The sequence below is a fragment of the Neocloeon triangulifer genome, unplaced genomic scaffold (genome assembly GCF_031216515.1).
Source record: "Neocloeon triangulifer isolate White Clay Creek 2 clone unplaced genomic scaffold, ASM3121651v1 ptg000008l, whole genome shotgun sequence".
NCBI classification, from domain to species: Eukaryota; Metazoa; Arthropoda; class Insecta; order Ephemeroptera; family Baetidae; genus Neocloeon; species Neocloeon triangulifer.
In genome coordinates, this window is record NW_026775550.1 from 4203065 (window position 1) to 4228879 (window position 25815).

Below are 25815 nucleotides of genomic sequence, written 5' to 3' on the forward strand. Positions count from 1 at the left end.
GACAGTACGAGGGACACTGATGGTGTGTCTCTCGAGGGGCTCGGGACGCGGTCGGCCTTCCGGCTGTTCTCGGACGAGACAGCGCCGGGACAGGACAGCGGTCGGCGCCGTGGGACAGCTCGGACGGGTGCGAAGGGATCGGACGGGCGTCCGAAACTGCACTGGGTGTCCAGGTGTCCTGCGATTTCTCTGAGGTCTGTCAGCCTTCTGCATCGAGCCAGCGGACGGAGCGCCTTTTATAGCGCGGGTAGCAGCCCTGGGAGGGTCGCGCAAAACCCACCCACCCATTTGATTTACATTGAGAACTTTCTAGATGCATCTAGAAAGTTCTGTGAATCTGCAGTTGAATTCTAAAATGCCTTTATAAATTCCCTTGAAGTGAATTGGAATCCCATGAATTGTACAAGCTAATTCCAATTGAATTTATAATAATTATTTGTAAATTTAAAGCTACTTTAAATTTAAAATAAATGCAAGATTTATTTGTAAGAATTCAACTTAAAACAATTGCCAGAAATCAAAAAAGAATAACTAAAAAGAAAGCCCTTAAAAATGAATTTAATTGTAAGCCGAAAATTAATTGAATAATAATAATAAAAAAAACAATGAAGTTCTCCGATGACACAGCCACAGTCAAAAAAAACAAATTAAGAGAGGAATAAAATAATTATTCCACACCATTAAAAATTCCATGTTGGTGAAGTAAAAAATTATTTTCACCTCTTGAAATAGGTTGTAGTGATGGCCTCCATGTTAATCTAATGTCTCTTTAGTTTGAGATGTTTATCTTCTTAATTTTTTTGTGCAAAAGGTCAGTAATTTGTCAGAAAAACACTAATTTTTGGACACCACCCGTAAGAAAAACTTGGGTTTGTTTACAACTTGTCCCTCGAAGTGCGCATGTGCTAAGCAAAAAGTGCTGCCAAGACAGCTCGCGAGCTCGCTGAGGGAGCTTGCTGTCTCAGCAAACCATACTTCACTCTAGTGTGTCCAACGGGAACGGGAATTTGCAGGAGTCCCGGGAATTCCCGGGAAAATTGCCTCCCGGGAGCGATTTAGTACCCATTTTTTCAAGGCAGGAGTGAACCGGGAAAATTTTCTCGAGAGTGGGAATTCCCGGGAGCAAAATTATGAAAAACCTTCAGCAAAATTAACTGTTTTTTACAATTTTCTTTTTTTCAATTTTTCGCTAGAAAAACCCCTGTTTTTTACTCCAAAAAATTCGAATTTTCGCTATAAAAAAGGCAAAAAAAACTTGTTCTTACTTATATTTGAAATTTTCATTATAAAAATTAAAAATAGTAATAACCGGGACTCCCGGGAAATTTTTTTCGGGAACGGGAATTCCCGGGAGATATTTGACACAGAACTCGCCGGGAGTGGGTGGGAAAACGAGAATTTTTCCGGGAATGGGACTCCTCGGGAGAAAAATTTACTCCCGATGGACTCACTACTTCACTCTCCACCGGTGTCTCAAGCCAATTTTTGACTTAAGATAGCTATCTTAAGTGCAGTGTAGAAGAGGCATTACTGCCGTCAAGTCAAGTCGCACAGCGTGGTGTCGGCGTGCAGAAATTTTGAGTTTTTAAGTGGTTACGATTTTGGATTTTGATTTGGAATCGGAAACGACTGATCAGCACTCGACAGTTCTTTTCAGGTTTCTGCGTAATACAAAAATTTAAAACCAAAGCATCATAGTCGTCCTGCCATAAAAACTGTGTTTATGGAAGTTTTGGAGAATAAGATTGAGCACGTAATCGGCTAAAATTGCCTTTTTGTTGATGATACCATGGCGGATTTGCCGGAACAACAACAAGGCGGAGGCAGAGTTTTAGGTATGAAACACGGTTTTCTTTTTCGTGGTGCCTTTTTAAAAAGTAAATTTCCAAGAGATTATTTTAATTGAAACATAAATCATGCGAATATTTTATATGTATTAAATGTATTATTTTAATTTAATAATTTTATTTATCTTCCAAGGAGACAGAATTCAGCATCGCCTTCAACTCGTCGCTTGCCGAAGAAACATAAGTACGAATTTGCATAGCTTGTTTATTACGTTTTAATACATTTTGCTAATCAATCTTACAGAGGTGCACACTGTTCAGAGTGCGGTGTTGATTTAGATCTCGCAGATGTACTTTCTATCGAGGGAGAAGATGAAATTCTGGCGCTTCGCACGTTTTCCCAACTTCCTGAAAAACTTCATCCAGTAACTGATGAAAAGTTACCTAATTTCAGCATTGAAGAAGTCACGTATGTTTAATTACTGCAAAATTAGAATTTATTCATTAGAGTTTATGTTTTCTCGATAGATTCTTCTGCGGAAATTTGCATAGCTGTGGTTTAGACGAACGTCTGGTAGAGAAGGATAAGACCGTTTATATGTCTGGATACTTGCAAGACTATGACCGCTCCACCCCAACCAACACCACAGATGGTATTTTTAAGAAAAGAGACCTAGAGTTATTATACTTCAAGATTAAATTGACATGAAAGCTATATACCAAATAAATAATCTACCTAAATTTTATGAAATATATTGCCTGCTATTTATAGAATCAATTATGTGTTGTATGATGCCACTTGGCATTTATTTAAATATCTGAGCTTGCAATTTCATCTGTAATCTGGAATTTATTTAATTGCAAAAAATCCTTTATTTTTTTCAGGCCCATTCATCAAAATGTCCAGCAAAATCCAGGAGTTATTCACACCTGGGCTTGGTTCTTCTGAGATCTTCTTGAGCGTGTTTACTGAGCATGCCCATTACAAAATCCTCTCATTCAACACAGAGACTGAGCCATTAGTCAAGAAAACTCTCAACAAGATTTACTGGGCCAATCACTTCCTAAGATCCTTGATGACCATGAGCGGCCAAACTCTGGAAGAAATAGTCGGAAACTTCTCTGTAAGTCTAATGTAATTTTTAGAAGGAAACTTTAACAATTTAAAGAAACTTCCAGCCTACAGGACCAATGGCTCACCTGCTGGATATGCCAACTATACAAGATTTCGTAGAGAATGGTCTGTTTATCCTTAAACAAGTCCTGAACTACGTGATGGAAGCAAATGAAGATGGCAGCGATGATGCCCATCTTCTAGAACAGGAGAGCTTTGAGACATTCTGCGACTTGGCTGCACTGAATTACAAACGGATAAAGAAGAAGGAGAGTCCAAATGGTAGGATTGTAAAAGTGTCGGTCGCCAAGCCCACCAACACTCCACTAGTCTACGAGGTCTTCTCTAGGACATTCGAAGAAACGAAGGAGATGCACCAAGAGAAAGAGAATGTTAGTACATGGACTTACTAATTTTCTTAGTCTTAACTTATGTATTATGCTGCATCAGATAATTTACTCTGTTTATAATTAAAAATAATTTGCAATTTATTTTTAACTGTGGCAAGTGAAAAAACGTTTTACATAGATGAACTAATGCTAGCAAAATACTTAATCTTGCAGGTTTTCAGCAAAATGGACGCACTCAATGAAGTCGGATATGCGTCTGTGCAGTTACCAACAGACTTTGTCACGTTCAAGTATGAGAAGCCACTGAAAGTTGGGGGAACAAAGTTGAAAGAACCCTATGTCGGCCGTGTCATATACAAAAATGGAGACTTCTGTCATATTCAGGTGTTCATGTAAGAAACCTGTATCCCCATCTTTTATATAATGTAATTTTTTTTATAAATTTTAGGAGAAGCTCGGAATCATTTCTGAGACAGATAGCTGAGAAAGAGGAATACTTCGGAACTCATCTGTGCATTGATGTGCCAAATTCAAATATCATCAGCTACAGGCCACAACTGAAACACAGGACTGATTTTGAGGCAGAGAGCAACAAAAATGGAATGGAGTTTTATCAAATGAGGTAATTTTATCTGTAAACTGAATATTTTCAACAGAAAATACCTTTTTCCCTCTATATTTAGACATGATGCAGAGAGAGGAGTCTTTACAAGTCTGGAACCGAGAATGGGGCCGAATTGTGATTTGTGCGAAGAAAAAGAGAAGATAAGAGTGGAGCAGATGGTCCAGTTGACAAATGTGAGATATATCAGATATTCAATTAATTAGTTGACATACTTAAGAATAAAATTATAGTTTGGCTTTGAGCTCAAAGGAAACACTTACGGTGTTGGTTCATATGCTCTAACCAAGAGACTAGTCTCTTCTATTCCTGACCCAAATCCAGTCACAACGGTTTGTCTTTGAATTGCTTGTTTGCCTTTTATTGTCATTGACTTAATTTTTCAGAGAGTTTATGATAATTGTCCAGAGTCGTACCGTGTGGATAAAAGTAGGACTGAGGAGAAAGAATTCTCGGTTTTAGGTGTTTGCCAGATTTTGGAATATAGAGTCAATGGGGATAAAGTGTTACTCCAAGCCAAGGATGTGCAGCTGAAAGTTAGGATTTTCAGGAGACGAAGCGACACACATATCCCTGACCATAATAGACAATTCAATTCAATTGAATGTCCCCATGAGTTGTACTATACAGATGACTGTAATCAAAATTAATTCTTAATATTTGTTCAATTGCTTCATGAATTACGTTTTAGCTAAAAAGATCTCAGCAGATGAGATTCTTGGTCCAGCCTATGTGGCTTACAGAGGTCGTCTGCCTGATATAAATAAATGGGTTCAGGGAGGTGACAGTAGATTCTACTACTCTGAGAAGTACTCTTTGCGAACCAACACAACTTCAAAGGTTCCTCTTGAAGCAAAACATTCCATTGGCTGCATAGACCTAGAGGTTTGTAAAAAAAAATATAGTAGGTATTTTTAGCAATATTAACTAAAAAAAAAACTTTTTAGACAAAGAGACCTGCTGGCGCACCATGTCACAAATTGCCGACTGAGAAACTAAATACATTTGATATTTTTGCTGGTTGCGGCGGTTTCTCATTTGGGTTACATGAGGCAGGCTTGTGCGACATCAAATGGGCTGTCGAGGTTGACTTTGATGCTGCCCAGGCATATAGCAAGAACTTTGAAGATGCAACCGTTTTCAATGAAGATGCAAATCAGATGTTAGCCAATATGATGGAGGTACAAATGTAATTTTTTTTCTAATTTTATAATAACTAATAAATACTAAATATTCAGGGAAAGATCAAAAACTCCGATGATGACATTTATCCAAAAAGGGGTCAGGTGCAGATGATTGTGGGAAATCCACCCTGTCAAGGATTCTCGAAGCTAAATCAGTTATCCAAATGCCAGGCTGCATTATTCCAGGTAATAACAACTTGGTCATTATTATTGTTGACCTTTATTGTATATAAATTAAATTTTTTTTATATTTTATTAATATTCATAAATATTAACCAGAATTGATCCTGGTCTTTCCAGAAGCAAGGAAAGATTCAAAGTAACGTTAACACCTTAATTTTTAATTTGTATTAAATTGCAGAGCTCTTTAGTGTCAACCTACTGCAGCTACATTGATTTTTTCAAGCCGAAGTTCTTTATTTTCGAGAACGGCGAGAAATTTGCCTCTGCTCAGCAGAGCACGTATCTGAAGATAGTCATTGCTTGCTTTTTGAAGATAGGATACCAGATTCGAATTGGAATCCTGCAAGCAGGTGAATATGGAGTGCCACAAGCTCGCCAAAGGTAATGCAATTTTCAATTATTTTGGTAACTAATGATATTGACTCATGCATTGTAGGACCATCATCCTGGGGGCTCTTCCTGGCAACGAGCTGCCCCGCTTCCCCAAAATAACTCATGTTCTAAACCATAGAAAGCATTCTCTCACTTTGAATGGCCAGCTGGTATTTTAAAATGATTATTTTAAATTTTCGTTGATTTTTTAATAAATCTTTCCACAGATTGAAGACGGCACCACCATTGTTAGCCAAAAGTGCAGGGACGCACCATTCAGATCCTTAAATGTTTATGACGCCGTTTCAGACCTCCCGGACATCCCCAGCAAGGGTCAAGTGTTAAGAAACTGCGGATACTTGCCATGCAAGTCAAAATTCCAAGCAAAGGTATTCAATAAATATTCCAGTGTTTTTTTATGTCAATTATTATGTTCTAGGCTCGAGAGCATTCAACAACCTTGAAGGACCATGTAACCAGAAGTTTGCCACCTCTCTACAAAGCCAGGGTGTCTCTTATTCCACCTTGCGGAGACTGGAGATATCTGCCAAACATTGAACTTCGTTTGGCAGATGGCTCATCAGCAACTTTACTGTAAGATTTTTACATCCTGTTTAGTCTTTTTGACTTATCACTTTTACTTTTTTTTCTAGCGAGTACCACGAAAGCAACGGCATCAAAGGAGTTTGCCCTTGCCTGTCAAGTCAAGAGAAGGGCAAGCTAAAGCCTGATTGTGTGAGAGGAAAGACAAATTCCATCATTCCGTGGTGCCTCCCTCACACAGCAGACAAGCATGTTCAGTGGGCTGGATGTTATGGAAGAGCAAACCCATTTGAGCCATTCGAGACAACTGACACCACTCCAGAGCCAATGGGGAAGCAGGTCTTTACTTAAAAAAATATGAATTTGCAATGCTGGATTAACAATGCGTTTTTTTTACTCAGCGACTGCATCCTGCACATAACAGATGCTTTTCTGTACGTGAATATGCACGGTCTCAAGGGCTCCCAGACCACTTTGAGTTCAGTGGACCTCTGCACGCCAAGTACCGCCAGGTAATAAAATAATAGTTGGTCACTATCCTTTATTTATCCTAAATATTGGTATATCTTAGCTTGCCCTTTGGAACAAGAGCTGTTTTAATTAATTATTATTATTATTGATTTTCTTCTACTCGAATCATTGAAATTTTATTATTAGTTTTGGAACCCAATAGTCAAAATTATGTCATTTTCCTGCTTTTTAAAAACATTTTATTATTTCATTTATATTTTCAAACTTCCTCGATTATGAATGTAATGCATTTTGTCTGTTGTGACATCTCAGATCCACCTAATTGTTCATTCTTGTTGATTGTTGTAGGTTAGCTCTGCTTTTCCTCCGCCTCTTGCCAAGAAGATTGGGATGTGTTTCCCGTGATGTTCAGGGTGAAGTTCCTATTACCTTCGAATAGGTATTGACTTCCTAATTGTAAATTAATCCACCTCAATTTCAAATCTGCTTTATTAAATGTTTTGCATATTGATGCAAGTTTAAAAAAAAATCATTAATTTTAACTCAGGGTAAAGAGCTGAAATCATTACCAATAATAACTGAAAGCTCATAAGAGGATCTGACTGAATAATCATTATGCGAATTTTTTTATATTTATGCAATAAAAGCCAATGAAAGCATAAAAGTTAAAGCTGGTTAATTTTATTTTCCTTATTAATTGCATTCAAATTAAATGAGGTTTTGAGGAACTTTTCATTTTTCTTGCGAAAACTTCGGTTATATTCCTGAATTAGTAATCTCTAAAAACTTTTAATTTTTTACAATTTCTAATTTTTTAGATATATTTAAAAATTTTGATATTTTTTATGTTTAATCAAATCGTTTTTACGCTCATATTACAAAAGTGAAGAAACTTTACCAGTATCTGTATTTTATTATGGAAAATTACTATAATAATTATAGTTAGTGAAAAATTCAAATAATTAGCATTTTCTTTGTGCTATTTAAACAATAATTAATTCTCTATTAAATCAATTTCATTACTAATTTAAAAAAAAATGGAGCTTAGAAATATATGAATAAAAAGTAACTTTTTCATTTCATCTAAAACAGGCTGTGCGCGGTTGTAAATACACAGGAAGGCTTACTTTTAGTGTCGCGGGGGAGCGAGCGAGCAAAGCAGAGCAGGCGCGTAGACCGCGAGCGCGGCCTCGAGTTGAGGCTCGTCGGCGGCGCGGCTCAACAGTCAGGCACGGAGCGCGATCGGGCGCGGTTGAACGCGAGAGATAAGCAGCGAGTCGGATGAAAAAACGGAGCGGACGAAAAAAACAACAAGGGGGCGCCGAGTGAGTTAAAAAGATGAATGGGGAGATCCAGCAGCAGCAGCAGCGGGGCGCCGTCCTGCTGGAGGAGACGTTCTACATCTTCAACAAGAAGAAGACCGTGTACCGGGTCAAGTTGACCGAGAAGGGTCTGAGTCTGCAGAAGGAGAGCAACGGCAACTCGAAGAGCGAGACGATTCAGCTGGACGACATCGTCGGGTGCCGCTGCATGCGGCGCAAGCGACGCAAGTCCGAGTCGTGCGTGTGTCGTCCGATGACGCCCGGACGCCGCACCGGCATCGCCGTCGTCGAGCAGAACTCGGCCGAGCAGGACGAGAACGACTCGAGCGTCTACCTCTACATCTACTCGTACCTGCTCAAGAAGAGTCGCGGCGTCAAGTCGTCCACGTTCAAGCGCGACAAGATGACCATCACCCTGCGCTTCAGGTCGTTCGACCACCTCGAGGACAACATGCGCGAGGCCCAGCGGTGGCGCCTCGCCATCAAGTGCCTCATCCGCAACCGGCCGGTGCCGCCCGTCGTCCTCCTGCCCAGGGACCACTTGGACCAGGACTTCATCGCCGGTAAGACTTCTTTTTCCTTTTATGATTTATTATTAAAATTAATTAAAACAATTATTGTAAATGGCAATGATATTTAAAAGAAATTTGAGTGATTTCAGAAATTTAAAACAAAAACTTATAAATTAATTTTTATCAAATTTCCATTGGATTTTAATCAAGTTGCAATTTCTTGGGGTTGCTTTGAGGATTAAAAGCATAATTTACCATTAAAGAAAATGATATTTTGACAGAAAAATCATTTCTTAACATTTTGACTGACGAAACTCTTTCAGTTTATTTTTCATACTCTACACTATTGCATTTTTACTTAATAATACCATCATCACGAGATAATTTAACAATAAAAATTGCATTTAAAATAAAAATTATTTATAAATAAATGAAATTTTAATTGAGAATGCAGACACAAGGAAATATCTAAACCAAAACGCCAATTAAATGCACAAGAAACGTTTTATTTAATTTTTTAAATTTAATTTTTTTTAATTAACAATAACGACTTTAAAGAAATTTAAGGGATTTCAAAAATTTAAGGAGAAAATAAAATTTGGATTTATAACAAATTTATTTTTTTTATGAATTTTTGATTCGATTTAAATCAATTTGTAATTTGTTAGGTTTGCGTTGAGGATTAAAACTTCACACAAAACCATAGGATGATTTTTGGCTGAAATAACTCTTGCATTTTGCCTAGAGTTAATTATTTATGCTCTACATTATATAATATTTTAATAATACAATAATTTCTTAGATAATTAAATATTGAAAATTGATTGAAAGTAAAACTATTAATTACTGATAAATTAAGACAATTTTAATTGATAATATGCTGATCGTGAGACAAGGAAATTCATCTAAAACCAAGGAAATCAGTTAATAAAATACGCAAAAAAATAAATTATTATATTTACATATTACTTTGATCTTTTTGTTTTGCTTTTAATTAAAATTTTTTAAATTGTAAATGTTCTGACCTGAAAATTAATTAATGGATGGTAAAAATAAGATCTGATTAGTTTTTAATTCATAATTTTCATTATCGGCAAACTTTATCCATAATTGAAAGGCTGAATTATTATTTTCCAAAGCTTTTTTCCCCGAACCGGTCTTTTCCAAATTTAATGCGTGAAATATTTTCGGCATTTAACAAACTGAGTGGCACATTACTTTGGTCGAGCCCTAGTTGTTATCGCTCCAACTTTATCAGCTTGCAACACTCCTTCTTTCTGCACCACTCAGCTGGTTGGAAATTTCTCAAACGATAAAACCCGCAGTCAGTCTACATAATTCACTTCTTCCTCTCAAAATCACTGCAAATGATTGTCATTTTGTCACGGGGTTTGGAATTGTTAGCGATTCCAGACGCGGAATTCTCGCCGACTTTGTCGCTGCAAGGTCAATCCAATAATAAATTTAATCTGGCCGATGCGAACGGCAGATAAAACTCCTCTTCTTGTGCCGCTTGCAATCTAGCAATGTTCAAACAGCGGTCGTCGACCAATGTGGCGCAAAAAGCAGCAGCTTTGATCGTTGCTTGTGGCTCGGCCGTAATTGGATTATGCATATGATCGAGCTTCATGCCAGATTTTTTTTTCCATAACGAGAGATGTACGTGATAAAAATATTCTGTTTGGCCACCAGCCCGTATTTAAATTGAAAGCAAACAAGTATGTAATGTAAAGTAAATACATAAAAAATTGAAATCATGTAAAAATTATAATTTAAATTGTAAGTAAAAGAAATATAATTTGTATAAAATTTGGTTAAATTAAAATTTAATAAAAAATCACATTTATTAAGTTTCATAAAGATTTAAAAGAAAATGTTTTATATTAATAAGAATTTATTATCATTAAAATAAAAAATATAGTTAAATTTGTCGAATTATTTAATTAAAAAATATACAAATTAAATGTAAAGTTGAATGGTTTAATTGCTTTAAATTTTACTTTTAAATGTTTAACAATTTGTTGTCAACGACGGAGACACAGTAATTTTTGAAAATACTGTTATTTTGATATTTTAAAATTCTTAAGAAACAATTTCTCCAATTTAATAAGATATAAGGATATGCAATTTCCTCAAAAATCGAGAAAAACACGTGCAATAAAATTTTTTTGATAGTTTTATGCTTAAAAAGAGTCGCATCTTAAAATTTTAAAAAGTTGTTATTGTAAGGAAAATAAATTATAGTTTTTTTGGTAGAACTTTTTGACTTGGATAAATTTACACGACTAATCAACGCACGTCATTGCGAACATGATTCTGCAAAATACATAATACAATGTGAATATATAGTGTTGACCAAAAGCACCACGCAGGAGATTGACCCTTTTTGTCGGAGGCGCACAAAGAAAGGCGCGAATCATCCTCCATCTGCAGATTCGCTCCTCCCCGAATCTGTGGGTTTTGCCCCGCGAGCAAAATAATATCCTTGAATTGAAAACAATGCACTTGACGCCGACCGAAAAAGTCAGTCTCGTGCTTTTTGCGTAGAAAGTTTGGACGCTGAAAGGGTTGGAACGGCGGACGAGATAGATAAAGTGGCAAAGAGAGCGAAAGTATAATATGAAGAGCGGCTGCATTTCACTCGCTATACGCGGATGCAGGGAAATTTCTTTCCTATAGAGACACGTGTGCTTCCTGTGTTTATTTTTGTAGGCATGCTTTGCCGCTATTCCTCCGGTGGGAGTTGCTCAACAACACACTCAAGTACCGCTGCAATTAGAATAATATATAATTATTATGCACATACTCTCGATCAAGCCAATCACGAACCCGTCGAGCCAGTTCCTGTGCAGCCACTTGCGTCTCTCATTTCTATTTATACATTTTAGATATTCAATTTTATATATTTGCTAAAAAAAAAATCAGGATTGGCTAACAGAAAAAATGAGTTAAAAAAAGCAGTTAAGGTGGATTTATTGAAACTTGGCTAGTAAACCTGTGCCTTTAAGTAATTTAATACCATCCCGAAATTGTAATTTTGATTAAATGAAGTAAATATTTATTACTGTTTATGAAAAACAAACTTTTCCAATCACCATTTTTTTTTCTTTTAGAAAATTGGGTAAAATCACGTTCTCCAAATAAATTTTTGTGCACCTTGAAACTTTATTTTTTGCCGTGAAAAATTTAGAATATTTAGTGAAAAATTAATTAACGTATTAAATTGATGATAAAGTTGATCGGTGCAGAGCAGACAGAAGAAGGAATAAGAATTTTAGCTTCAATGAGTGTAACGATAATAAAAATAAATACAAAAATTGAATCCATGATTCCGTGCTCGTTCTACAATCTTTGCTGCGCCTAGAAACGTGAACGAAAATCTGACGCTCATGATATGTAATTTAGCAAACGAGTGGGCTAAACTCTGTTATTATGTTTTTATCCCCAACGACGCAACAATTTATCATGTGTCATGATGCATTATGTGTTTAAAAATTCAAACTAATTTCTTCCCAAAAATTCTCTTTTCCATGCAATCGACGTCCAATTTACCAAATCTTCCATTTTTCTTTTTGAAATTTGAAATTTAAACTTTCCACGACCCACAGCTCAAAATTTACCCATTTAATTTAACTCCAACTTTTACCAGAATATTTAAAAAAAATTACAGAAAATTATGGCAAGTAGAAAAGGAAGACTTAGTAAAAAGTATATAATCTTAAGCATGGCGTGATTTATCTTATCAGGAAAGAAATTGCTGGAATATTTTTGCTTGAATTTGAATTAAAAAGCAAAATTCATCCTCATGGTCGGCTCCTATGTAAGATAAATTTAAACCCAGAATCGTTTTGAATGGGTGGGCCAAAATTTTCGCAATACCGATTTAATTTAAAGATAATTATGTCCTTATGATAATTATAGAGTAAACTGAGCTTCCGTTCTGCAAAATTGAGCATGAGGCAGTGACCGAAATTGCTCGGAGCTACAGCGAGCCACATGGAAAATACATAGAAATTGAAATTCCCCGTCTAAAATATTCACGAAGCCCTTTGGCTTGTTTTTCAGACTCGCTTCCCAGCCGCTTTTTACGTATTACTGCACTTCTTGGCATCCTTATGGATTTTCCCTTTCTGCCACCCTCGCGACATATCTTTTGGCCATAACCATTTCTTTATTGCTGTAGTCGTTTGTTTTTTACTGCCGCCTGATCTATATATAATTTAAAAACTGCCTTACATGAGGAATAATCGTGTGCAACGTCACGTGCAGGTGTTGCAGAAATCCTCGGCGTGTCACGAAAACCGGTCGTGGATCCATTAAAAAGATGTATATGATTTTATTTTTAAAAAAAGTCATACCTGTTGACATTGGTAAGAGGCGTATTTAGTTTTTTACATCACGCCGGATGAACCTTGGTGAAAATAGGTTCAACAAGATATAATTTCATCAAAATTAAAATCTTTGTTAGAGCTAAGGCTGCATTGGAGAGCTCGACGAGAACGTGGTTTTTCCTTTTGTGCTCGAAAGTGCGTGAGAATACTTACGTACGTGTTCAAAGTGTGTGTGTATTGATCGTTGCTTTGCTCTCCAACAGACTGTGGCGCAACTCGACTAACTAACTAAGGCAAGCCTCTCTCGCCACGCTAATAATAATTGCCTTTATTTGATGCATAATATACACGTGCTGGTGAATTTATCCGCGCGAGTGAAATGAAAATCTAATTTGTTTGCGTCATATCGAGAGCAAGTGTCACCTGAAATGAGATTTTCTCTTTAATTTGAAATGAAAATTATATTGTTGTTTATTTCTCCACATTTAGTTTCATTACATTGCTTGTTGAAAACAATTTATTAAAAAAAGGATCAATTAGTGGACAAAATGGCACCACCAAATAAAAGTATAAGCTTGAAATCTGCGAGAAATATTTAAAGTTTTATTAAATTTGATTAAATGTTATGCAAATTTTGGCATTTTTTAACTGTACACCATGCAAATGATTATATTAATTAAATCCACAACGTATTTTGAGCAAAAACTGCATCTCACTTGACACGAAAAATATTCAAAAATGAAATTAATTGTAAATATTAAATAATTTATAATTAATTAAAATTAAATTGGCAACCTAGGAGACGATCATGGAAGTAACAAAAAAACGGTCTTGTCCTAGTTGAACAATTTGTTATTTATTCAAAAAGCAAACGGCTCTTCCAGTTTCAGCCACGGTCTGCACAGGTCTGCAATCCTAAAAATAACAAAATAGAGTCGCATAGCGTGACCGAAACTGGGAGATCTGTTAATTATTTGTGAATCAAAAATAATTTTTGTCAACTCTAATTATTTATTTTTATTAATTTTCCAATATTTTATTACCTTCAGTAATAGACGCAATAAAAAACTAATTAAATTTATCTAGGGCATCTCAATTGGAAAACCTGCGGCTGCGATTTTTTTTCCTGTCATTGTTAGGGAGCAATCAAGTTGAAATCGATCATGATCACACTTGAGCGGAGGCGTTTTTGGTTTGTTCACCAGAAGCTAATTCACTCTCGTCGGATGGACCGGCGCAACCGGTTTTTTGTTCCACACTCCTTTATTTGTTATTTCCATTTGGGCTGCGATCACTTTTGCTTTCGGCAACCTTGGCCTGGAATAAACCACAGGTCGGACTGCCAAAGTCGACGTTCAGTGCGGTTCAAGTGTACGTTCGACTCGTGAGAGTGCATTTCGTGCTTTTTTTATAGGACGTCACCTTCGTGCTCTGATTTTATTAATTTTCAACATATTTTTTATTTCATTCCGTATTTTTGTAGAAAATTCAGTTCAACTCTTGCGTCAAAACAAACAAAGATTATAGAATACTTGGACGCGCTAGACAAATATTTACTTTTTTTCTCTAAGCTTCTAATAACAGACACGTATTTTTGTCGGAAATGTCGTTGACTTTTCATATTTTTATCTATCGGCGACGACCACTGCAGGCGGCCACAGCGTTTCCTAATATTTAACTCGACTAAAGCATTTGAGGGAACCCTTTTTACAAACCTGCTCCCCGCACCGTTTACGACCGCGCGCGTCTTTTATTTCCGATAAACCTTTTCCCTCTCAAGGTTAAATTTCTTCTTGGTCTCTCCCCAAGAAATAAATTATTAATTCAGGAATGCTTGCGTCACCACCTGTCGTTCAATCCAACGTTGCGCCCAGACTAGAGATAAAATAAGAGTTGTTGATGCCACGCCAGACCAAGTTTTGACCGTGTTAGGAAATTTTACAACGCAAATAAATAAATATAAAGCTGCACACAAGATTGAGCAATTAATTGGGCTCGTGGTTTCAAATACTGCACCCGTGAAATTCTCAGAATGGCGGAAAAAGCATGATTAATTTCTTGTTTTCGCATCAATTAATTTATATTACCTCTGTGGAAAGCTCAAGCAGACGCCTTTGTAATTAATTTGACAAAACACAAGAAAATTACTTTGCTAATTTAAACAAAACTGGAAGAAAATTGAAAATGAAGAGATCGGGATTTTCCTTGTTGCAGAAATTCTTACTTATTAAAAAACAAACGGCTTTACCAGTTTAAGTCACGATCTGCGACCCTATTTCATGAGCAAAATATAAAAAAATTAGCAAATTGAAATTAATTATTAATTAATTTAGAGCAAAATTGATTCATGAAACTTGTAAGCAAGAATAATTTAGAAAATCATTTTAAATTTTAATAAGGGAATCACACGAAAAAAAATTAAAATGAAAGGAAATTTAGAAAAAAATGATTATTCAATTTATAATAATTCAAACAATGATGAACATAATCAATTTGACCTCTCGAGGCGTTAATCTGAAATCTGAATCAAGTACAATGACTGAGACTGATAAGAAGATACCCAAAACGATACATAATAATCGAGATAGACTGATTATAGTGTGTGTTTTGTTTTCACTGTGTATTATGAGAAGTGCAAAGTTTTGTTATTCTTTTCTTTCACTCACCAAGGCCATCGCTATTTTTTGTTGACAACTGACAATGCAGCGGTTATTTTGTCACATCCTCGCAGTAAAAAAATCAAGGCCTCCAGCTGATAATAAAATTTGGGGTCCCCTCGATATCAACGGCCTGCGAACTTTTGCAATGGCCGATTTGCATGCAGGCCACGTATATCTGAAAATAGCCCCAAACCACGCAACCTTTTCATCGCACCTTTCGGCGTGTAATTTTCCGACACTCGACGAAAGAGAAAAAAAAAGAACTCTTTTATTATTTTGTTAATTCGTCTCGACGCCGCGAAGAGAAAAGCAAAGAGGCGACAAAAGGCAAACGAGGCGGCTTTTGAGTCAGAGAGATTTGCTTCTTCTTCTTCCTCCACTTTTGCAATTGGCGAGTGCGAGCGGCGCGAATGTACACTGCAGGTGCCCCGTCGCTCTCCGCCGATCGATAGCCCGTGCAGATTTTAGCCCTGGATGCTGCTCTCGCGAGATGCGCCGCCGAAAACCCAACCGGGGGCAAACCGCGTTTTTTTAATTTGCCTCCTCTTCTCCGCCGTTTTAATTTCTCGCCTCCGAAAAGATTTGTTTTTCCCACGACGCGCGCCTCCAGTTCTTTTCAAAAGATTCCTTTGAGAAGACTGCAAACAGCTTCCAGGCTTTTCAGAGAAGGAATTTCGTCGCTTTTGCATTCCTCGCCATTCATTCTACCGACCATAAACATCGCTTTTGTTTTGCATTTGTTCACGTTTGTTAATTCTTCATTCGTGCAGGGAATTAGCGCGTGGGTTTTCCCTTATTCATACCGCAATCTCTTTTGTAATCACCTTGGTAGTGCAGCAATTTTCTCGTCTGATAAATCAAAGAATGCAGCCTGCAATAATCGCGGAGAAAACACGCTTCAAGGAGCAAAAGTGCACTCGGGTTGAATTTTTTATATTAAAAAGGAAATCCTTTCAATTGTTCCAACATTGCAATTCAAAAGTGCAGAAATTCATTTATGAGCCTCAAAGAATGAAATTTTGGAAAGTTTTAAAATATTTGAAGAAAAGAAAAAAGAAACTAAATATAGGGGTGGAATTTTTGTTTAGAGCTTGATAATTAAATTAGATTTTTAGTAGATGATCAGTTTCTACTAAAAAATTGGAATTTGGCTGAATGAAATTTAATTTTTCCCTACAAACATTTACTCTGGATTTGAAAAATTTGCCTTTTTGAATTTTAAACAAAAATTATTTAATAAATATTTCCTCCGAAATGGCTAAATAACCACATCTTCAGCAACTGCCTAAATACACAAACAGAGAAGATTAATTGAAAGAAGCGCATGATAGCAAAATTATCTTATCTCTGAAGAGAAATTTCCCATGAAAATTGTAAAATTTCAACAAAGATGACTGTTTTAATTTAAAGAATTTATAACAAAATTTAAAATAAAATTTTTATTATTTTCCTTGATTTTTCTAATGGCTTTTCTTTTGATAAATATTATGCAAATGAAATGAATAATTAATCTACGACGTCATAACATAACGTCAGATAATATCACAATGATATATTGCAGTTCAACAAAACAAATGCTTGACAACTTTTGATTACCATCTGTTGCCCTATTTTTTGTATCTTGTCAGTTCAGAGCTGCAGATTATTCATGCGTATTAATTTTTTTGCTATTCATCATGATTTGCTTCAACTAAACTAAAAAAAATTGTATAAAACAGTGCAATGCATTATTTTTTTTATTATTAATCACGTTTCATGGTTTATTGATTTTTATTTTTCTGCGCGTACTTTATTTATATTTTATTAAATTTGGCCTCGTGCATTTGGCCGACGGAGCGAATTAAGGCCGCGCCCTGTGGGAATAAAGCAATGGAGGGTGCGATAACGCGCCCCCGATAAAATACACAACACCCGAAGCAGCCGCACTGGTCACCATCGTGGGCCTCGCCGCGGCGAACGCTTAATTGCGTGCAGCGTTGCAAAGTTACTACAATAATTGACTTTGGTGCTGCAGTGATCGATCGTGAGAAAGCACAATGGGCCATTACTCGTGATGCATTATTTTGTTATTACTCTCCGCACGTGCAAAGCTGCGTGCTGGTAATTCCGCCTGAAAGGAAAAGGGTTCGAGGCCGATTGGGATCTTTTCGCCGCTCTGATTGCAACTTTAATGGACTTCAATAGTTTTATCTAATTCCAATGAAAGTTCATGTTTCGGATAAGAAATTTTAAGTTGAAAGAAATTATTTTTAATTTCGAATTAAAATTTTAAATTAATTTATTTACTTTTGATATACTTAATTTTATTTTAAATTCACTGTATTAAATTTAAAGTTAAAAACACCAAAGAGAAAATTTTGATTGTGTATTTACACTTTGTTTTCATTATTATTGCTGTTCTACTTTTGACTATAGAATAATTTTAAGACCTCTCAACTGTAATAAATAAAACAAACAATGAGATATATTCAAACTGGTGTTGCAATTTACAAATGCAATTTTTTTGTCAATCATTTTGCCTTTCACATATGTATTGAAGTTTAGGCAACAATGGACAGAAAATATATCCGAACAAAGTATCCCTGAACATTCTTTTGGCCGTTTGACCCAATCAAAATGAACAATCGAAATGGAGCGTTCGAAATGCAACGGGACAAACAATGCAAAATCCGTGCAACGAATAATGAGCAAGTCGTCGGCACTAAAATTTTACATCTCGGTTGAAACTGGAGATGAAGCCGGCGCCGTATCGATCGTGCGATGCAGCAAACGCCAGAGAGGAGCTAATTGTTGTGTCAATAATTGCCTCTCGCGGTCAATTTGCGGAAAAGCTGCTCAGGGTGATGAATGGCATTTTTGCTTCGGATCCATATACCGAGTTCTGGAGAAAGAAATGTCAGGGTCGTCGGTCGTTTTGGCAGCGACTCTTGGCTCGCTGATCGTCGGCGGTTTTCCACAGATATAATTTATTTTATTTCAAGTCTGGTCTGCTGCGGCGACGTGCCACATTTTCCAAACTAGAGTTCACGCTGTTGAGATATGATGGAAATTTTTGGCGAAATTTCAATTTGTTGCCTTTATTTTTATTGGAAATGAAGAGATCCTTGTCGCAGAAAAGTTTCTTTTTAATTTCAATTGATTTTTTTTAATTCTCACTTCAGAATTGGTCCAAATTAAAATTCAACAAATTTAACCATTAATAATATTCAACTTCCCTAAAATTTAGAAAAATAAAATTCATCGTTTCTTAAATAGTCTAAAAATTATCACAAAAATCTCGTTTTGTCAAGTTTTGGTCTTCAGCGTATTCTTTACCTCTTAATTTTTATTTAATTTTTTACAAGATTTGTATATTAAACATAAACAAACTAAATTTGCTTAGATCTTCATCAAGTTAGCTCAACCTTTAATTATTCGGCTCAAGAACGCTATGATTCTGAACTGGTCCTAATGACCTAGAACCTCAAACAAATCTTGACCTTGCCTCAGGCACCACTCTTACGTCTGTCTGAATGTATCAGGAAAATTTTTTTTATCTACAGCGAGACGCGCAGATCCAACATATAATTATCACCGTCACTTTCAACCAGGAAAACGATTCGATATAACTTAAATAATTACATAATTTAAAACAGCTGATTTAACCACTCTGTTAAAATTTATCAAAATTTAACCAAATCATAATTTTTTTTTGTTGAAAATTTTTCCGCCTTCTTTGAAATTATAAAAAGTTTTCAATCTGATTACAGAAATTCCAAACAGCGGCGAGGAACGTCGGTTGCTGGTTTTTGTGAACCCGAAAAGCGGCTCCGGTCGAGCCAAGGAAATCTTCGAGCGCCGCGTCGCGCCCTTGCTGATCGACGCCGAGTTGCCCTACGACCTCCACCTCACTCAAGGTCCCAACGACGCCCGTCGCTTCGTCAGACAAAGGCACGACCTCACCACCGCCTACTCAGACATCATCATTGTCTCGGGCGACGGACTCATGTTTGAGGTAATTTTTTTTAAATTTAATTAAAAAAATTTAATTGGTATATTTTTGCCAAAATCGTCCGAAATTAATTTAAAATTGTTTTTTCACTTTTGACCAAAAATTGTTGTTCTACGGAAGTTCTTTATCGAAATAGTTGTTTTCGGTGAAAATTAAACTGTTAGTTAAATCATCAAATTTGTATAATTATTAATTATTATTTTGTAAAATGAAAATTGAGAGCTTTAATTTTTAAAACTGTTATATGATCAATGTTCTCATCTTCTCATTTGAAATCTATAAAAGTCTCTTTTTGCCGAGACATAATTAACTCTGAACTTCCGAGCGAAATCGAAATGAGACGCGCTCTCGTCTTTCATAATACCTTACTTTGCTCTTCAAAATTCATCTTCACCATTAGAGTGTGTTATTCAGAGCTGGCAAACGACCTTATTGTCCTCTAGAGAAGAGGCAACGTGGGAATTTTCAAAAGAATAACACAAGATTACATAAATGACCAACAGGAAAAACCTGCATTGCCGTGTCTAATTCCCAGAAATCTTTTATTTTCAATCGTAATTGTTTTTCTACAACAATTTAATGGTTTTGTTTTGCTTTTCAATAGTACAAAATATACAAATCTATTTGCATTTTTCAAAAATTTAATATTTAACCACTGATCATTTTGCCTGGCCTTGAGTTAAAAAAATTCAGAGGTATTTGAATGCCGCCTCTGCTGTTCATGTGATGCAATTAATAATAACACGCCGAGACGTAGTTTGCTTTGGTTGGTTGGAGCGGCGAAGGTGGACGCATGGATGGAGTTTCGTTCGCACATACGTCGGATTTTCAGCGGCCAATGTCAAATGATTCACACATGGTCGAGAGGCACTCCTGCAATGCCAATGCCGCGTAATAACTATTCTAACAAAACTGTTCGAGCAAATCGCGAAATTGCGTAATTAGAAAAAAAACTCTAGATTTGAAATATCCCTGGGTGAAGTTTTTAAATGTTAAATAATATTTTTAATTATTACAAATTCTACTTTTTTCAAATTGAAACTTAAAACTGCCATCGTAAAGAAAATTAAACTCGCAATTTAAAAAATTCTTATTCTGTAATTATAAAATCCAGCAGTTATTTTATTTTCCAAATTAATCACAAACAATATTCAAAACTGGTAGATTCAGAAATTTCACAATTTGAATTTAAAAATGTTGCAATAATTTCAACAGTTGCCATCAGGATGCTTGGTTGCTTCCTGTTTTCAACCGACGTCAAAACTATATTGAAAATTTCAGTAAAATTCAAAACAACTGCGCAGATATTTAATAGGACGCCACTTCCTTCCAAAACCGAATTTTATATTTTCACGGAACAAATAATAATGCGATATTTTTATTATTTATATACTTGTTGAAGGCCTTTTTTTATTTGCCACTGTCAATAGCGCGGGTGACGCAACGAACGCGCCTAATTAAACTCCATTGTGCCCGCACAGTATTGATTGGTAAGCGTTACGCAGCAATTAATATTGAATATTGCTCCAGGCTGCGGGTGTTATGAAAACCATATATTCGTCAGAAATAAAATCATTAGCGAAATGAAGTCGGAACCTATTTTTCTCATGCGACACTTGATAAATAAAGGTTAATAAAGGTTAAACATTCTATTTCCTTGCGTTTGAACAAAATAGATCGAGAAGAAGGCTTTATTTTTAATCAAAGGTCATTCAAACCATGAATGTTAAATCAGGCCTTGTTTTAAAGAATGATAAGATTTCTTATTAAATTAAATTAAATTGGAATTTTGTACAATCGTGTTAATACACAAAAATTGGAAACTTCAATTGTTTTAGAAGAAGAAACATTATTAAAATGATAAATAAATTAAGAATTACAATAATAATCCTGAAGAATACATTATTTTTTCAAATTATTTTTATTATAATTGCTGTTGTTGTTTATTTGTCCAATTGTCATGTTAAATTAAAGTATTTCACATCCGGTGGCACAATTAACTAAAAATTTTGTCACAAGTCACAAATGACTTTACACGTCGAGTCACCAAGCGTCAATTCGTCAATTGTAGTAATTGTTCCATTCCGTAGCATTAAAGGCTTCTTTTTATAATTAAGTGTCGCTTTATCAATTGAGAACAATCAAAAGCCTCTCTCGCTGTCCCACGCACGCCGCGCGATCGCTCCCACCAAGTCTGATTAGCAACAAATGTGAGTCACAATTGGCAAGAAATGCAAATAATCCCTGTGCGGTCTCTCTTGAAAAGAGCAAAGAAGAAGCTCAGCCGCAGGGTCAAGTGGCGTCTGTGAGAGAAAAGCGAAATGAATCTTTCTTTGATGCGGCGGGAAAGGGCAAGGGTATCGCCGGCTCTTCAACCCTTTACTCGCGTGTCCTCCGTTCACATTAGCACGACCATTGCCAAGTTCTTAAGTTTACAACAAGCATAGTAATTAATAATACAAAGGAAATAAATCCAATGCTGAGTACTTAAAATTTTTATTAAAATATTAGAATAAACAACAATAATTAAAATATTAAACTGTAAGAAATTAGACAAAATTTATTCAATAAATTGCAAATATACGTTTCAAAAGTAGTAATTATCACTAATTGGCCAGAATTAAATTTAGAGCAACGTAATTTTTATTTAATTTTGTTAAGCATAATTAGAGTCCTTAATTAAAACTTGCGAGTTCATTAAATTAAAGGAGAGTATTTTGCATCACATTTTTATTGAAGTTGAATTCCGAGAATTCGGTGCCAATTAACCGGCGGCGTATTTCGTTATTTCCTGCATGTGACCTTCGATAACGAGGGCAATGTGTTTTGACCATCGCGGAATTGAGCTGCAAATCGCGTGCCTAAATAAATTCGGAAAAAAAGCGCCACCCTTTTCATCCCCCGCGTGCTAATTAATATACCCGACATCTTCGACCGACCTCTTGCGGTTTTGCGTGTGCGTAATGAGGCGCGCAAAGGTGAGAGGTCGAGTAAAATAGCTGCGCCTTTTTTATTCAGAGGAAATGAAAAGATTCGAGGCGGTGGAATTTTCACTTCTTTTCATTACAATTCTTGTTAACATCAAATAATTTTTATCAAAAAACATAAACTTGCTTGTTTCAGGTGATCAATGGACTTATAGAGAGACCTGACTGGGAATCAGCGTGCCAACTGGGCCTCGGAATTATCCCCGGCGGCTCCGGAAACGGTTTGGCCAAATCAATAAGCTTCGCACAAGGGTATGTTCAGGAGAAAGTTTTCTTCTTGAACAGATATTTTTAATATTTTATCAATTACAGAGAGCCGTACAGCCAAAATCCAGTGCTGGTATCCGCCCTGAATGTTGTCAAAGGTCACAAGTCGCCCATGGATTTGATCAGGGTGGAAACCAAGTCCCTTGTGAGTTTTTTCAAAATTTTAATTATTTCTCTTACTTTATTTATTTTATACATTATTTCAATTGGGAAATGAAATTTTAGGTGCCAGACAGTCCAATAAAGGTACAAACTTTGGGATGGAAACATTGAATTATTTTCTTTAAAAAAATCAACAAAAATTGGTAGACTCTCTTGATTTTCTTTGGCATTTTGCTTTGTTCCTGTCTTTTTCTGTCACACAGTTGTGCTTTTGTTTCCAACAAGCCTAATTATTTCACACATTCACAAATAGCTTTGTGGGTAAATATTTTGCTTTGTAAACCAATATCGCGTGAGAAATTCAAATGTGAGTAGTTTCCTATTGTGCTAACAATAATTAGACTGAGAGGGAAAAACTTTTTCTGTATATTTTTTTCTAATAAGCACTATATTTTTAAAAAAAATACCATGAAATTAATTCAGATTAAATTATCTGTTAATTGTAATTTTTTATTGCAGATAACTTATTCGTTCCTATCCATCGGCTGGGGTTTGATTTCCGACATTGACATCGAGAGTGAAAGACTGAGGGCAATCGGCGGCCAGAGGTTCACAGTTTGGAGCTTGGCCAGGCTTGTTGGTAAGCAACCTCAAATTATGCACTCGGGGCGGGCAGACACAATATTTGCATGCAGACAATTATCATGCCGGCCTGAGAGCCTCTTTCAAATTCTGTGCACGACCCTTGACATTCTCCACCACTAAAGAAGCGCCGCCTCTTGTTTTTACCCGGGAGCAGCCCCGGGGTGTCTCTTTGTCTTTCTTTTGTATCACAAGCATCCACAGCGAGGATTTTGCATGTTGAGGGTTACAAAGTTTTAATAATAAATTGCAATGATTGTGATTATTTTACGCAGGACTGCGCACATATCGGGGCCGCCTGTCGTACTGCATCGCACCCGGCTACAGGTCGGCCGGAAACGGACCGCTGCTCCGACGAAGCACCAGCGAGAACGAGGCCATCAACAACATGAGCAACGGAACCACCAATGGCTTCAACGGCAACTACCGCAGTCAGAGTTGCCACGAGGACCTCAGTGCCCCACTGTCACTTCCAATTGATAAGTGCGTGCAGAAAAATAAAATATTTATCAATTGAAGCCAATAAAGAGTTCAATTTATCACAATTGAAACAAGAAATGAAATAAAAATGTGACAAAATATAATATTTGCTGATATTTCATGCATTAAATTTTACTTATTTTTAAATAAAATAATTTCCACTAATTGATTTTTTTTAAATTCCATGCTTAAAAGTTGTCATAGCTTTCACATTTAAATATATATATTTTTCATAATGATGAAATTATTAATTGAGGTCTATAAATTATTTGAAAGACAAGTTAATTATTTTCTAATTATTAATTAAGGTCTCCTGCGCTGCGGAAGCGTCTCAACTCAACCGCCTCCTCCATATCAGAAGAATTTTCCGTGCTGGAGTATGAAATGGATGGCGAAGTATTAGGAGAGACGGCCGCCCCGGACAACAACAACCCCAACGGCAGCAGACTCCGCCTGGACAGCTTCTACTCGGCCAAGTCGAGAAGCAGCGCCTTTTACTCGGTGGCGGCCAGTTCGTACCACTCCCTCACTTTGCCAGACGAGCAGTCCCCGGACCCCATCTGCATGTACGGACCGGCCTCCAAACTGCCTTCCCTCACGCAACCCGTCCCTTCAAACTGGACAGTTATTGAAGGTTTTATTTGGAATTTTACAAAAAGCTCTGTTTTTTTTAAATTACAATATAAATTTTATGTTCTCAGGGGAATTTGTGATGGTCCATGCTAGTTACCAGTCACACATTGGTGCTGATGGCTACATAGCGCCTGACGCTCGGCCAGATGATGGCGTTATTTGGCTGGTGGTTATCAGGGCCGGAGCTTCCAGGAGCCAATTGCTCCAAGTAAGAAAATTGCCATATATTTTTAAGCAAAATATTAAAAAAAAAAATCCTGTCCGCAGTTCCTTCTTGGTCTCTCGTCTGGATCACATATCCACATGCCAATCGTAGAAATGATTCCTGTGACTGCATTCCGTCTTGAGCCCGAAAACGTCAAGAGCACCGGACACATCACAGTCGATGGAGAGCTCGTCGACTACGGGCCCATACAAGCTGAAGTGATGCCTGGCATGTCGCGCATTCTCACAAGATAGACGAGGATTATTTTTCCTGGGTTCATAACTTTTCTTGGTGTTCTTTTTTGCTCAAAAATTAGTTCCCAAAACACACAAGGGAAATTTTCCCTGCCAGTTCCGGTGCTTTAAGTGAGTCATATAGAGATGATTTCTATGAATTTACCTTTCCTATTCATCTTGATGAATATAATGTGTTATTTTTCTTTGAATATTATCATAGGAAAAAGTTTTAAACCAAACGAAGTCCATCCAAGTTGTAGCGAGTCATGTAAATTATGCACTATTAGGCTATCGTGTCCCGCGAACATTGGGATTTCCATCACACATTTTCTGCTTTTAAGGACAAATTAGCCAAATATATTAAATAGAGAGCATAATACAATATGAAGGTTGACGTCAACCTATATAGAGACTTGCTGATTTAACAGAAATTTTAGTAGTGTGTACGAGTGTGTAAAGATTAGTGCAAACAAATACCATAAATAAATAATGAAAATTAATTTTGGGGTAAAAAAATCCTTTAATTTTTATTTATGCCCATTCTTAAATAAATTATATTATAACAGATTAATTAATTAATATTCATTACAAAAGCTAAAATGCATCTAATTTTCGTGTGATTGAGAGAGTGCACAGTATAATAATAATTGCATTTAGATTTAATTGAAATTTCTATTATGAGGGCAAATACCCTGATGCTACTAGAAATAAATTTTCGTTAATGAGACTCCAGACTTTTGTATAATTCTTTACAACCCTACGCTTAGAACGAACGTCGAACGAAGACGTAAGGAACGCTTTTTGTCCTCGCACAGAAGAAG

General features: G+C 36.3%; 2 protein-coding genes across 6 annotated transcripts; both read left to right on the plus strand.

Annotated features, from left to right (window-relative positions):
* The first annotated feature begins 1299 nt into the window (after window positions 1–1299).
* Window positions 1300–7889, plus strand: LOC132194568 (DNA (cytosine-5)-methyltransferase PliMCI-like). Of its 4 annotated transcripts, none has more exons than XM_059615915.1 (22): window positions 1300–1831; window positions 1979–2031; window positions 2092–2256; window positions 2316–2440; window positions 2673–2911; window positions 2967–3293; window positions 3465–3643; window positions 3700–3873; window positions 3935–4049; window positions 4107–4205; window positions 4260–4509; window positions 4565–4758; window positions 4821–5054; window positions 5112–5243; window positions 5419–5621; window positions 5677–5782; window positions 5840–6001; window positions 6052–6206; window positions 6266–6494; window positions 6557–6667; window positions 6975–7065; window positions 7760–7889. In XM_059615915.1, exons 1-21 carry the CDS (start codon window positions 1790–1792, stop codon window positions 7029–7031), a joined length of 3351 nt encoding a protein of 1116 aa, XP_059471898.1. In that variant the 5' UTR covers window positions 1300–1789; the 3' UTR covers window positions 7032–7065; window positions 7760–7889. The 4 variants fall into 4 exon arrangements, with proteins under 4 accessions (XP_059471898.1, XP_059471897.1, XP_059471896.1 ...); XM_059615914.1 differs by having other exon boundaries at window positions 7719–7853; XM_059615913.1 differs by lacking the exon at window positions 7760–7889 and having other exon boundaries at window positions 1477–1592; window positions 1648–1831; window positions 6975–7297.
* Window positions 7830–25726, plus strand: LOC132194569 (sphingosine kinase 2-like). Of its 2 annotated transcripts, XM_059615917.1 has the most exons (10): window positions 7830–8511; window positions 19201–19445; window positions 22566–22681; window positions 22742–22841; window positions 22922–22942; window positions 23318–23438; window positions 23716–23923; window positions 24229–24554; window positions 24622–24761; window positions 24821–25726. In XM_059615917.1, the coding sequence occupies exons 1-10, from the start codon at window positions 7965–7967 to the stop codon at window positions 25010–25012; spliced, it is 2016 nt and encodes a 671-aa protein (XP_059471900.1). In that variant the 5' UTR covers window positions 7830–7964; the 3' UTR covers window positions 25013–25726. The 2 variants fall into 2 exon arrangements, with proteins under 2 accessions (XP_059471900.1, XP_059471901.1); XM_059615918.1 differs by lacking the exon at window positions 22922–22942.
* The last annotated feature ends 89 nt before the right edge of the window (window positions 25727–25815 follow it).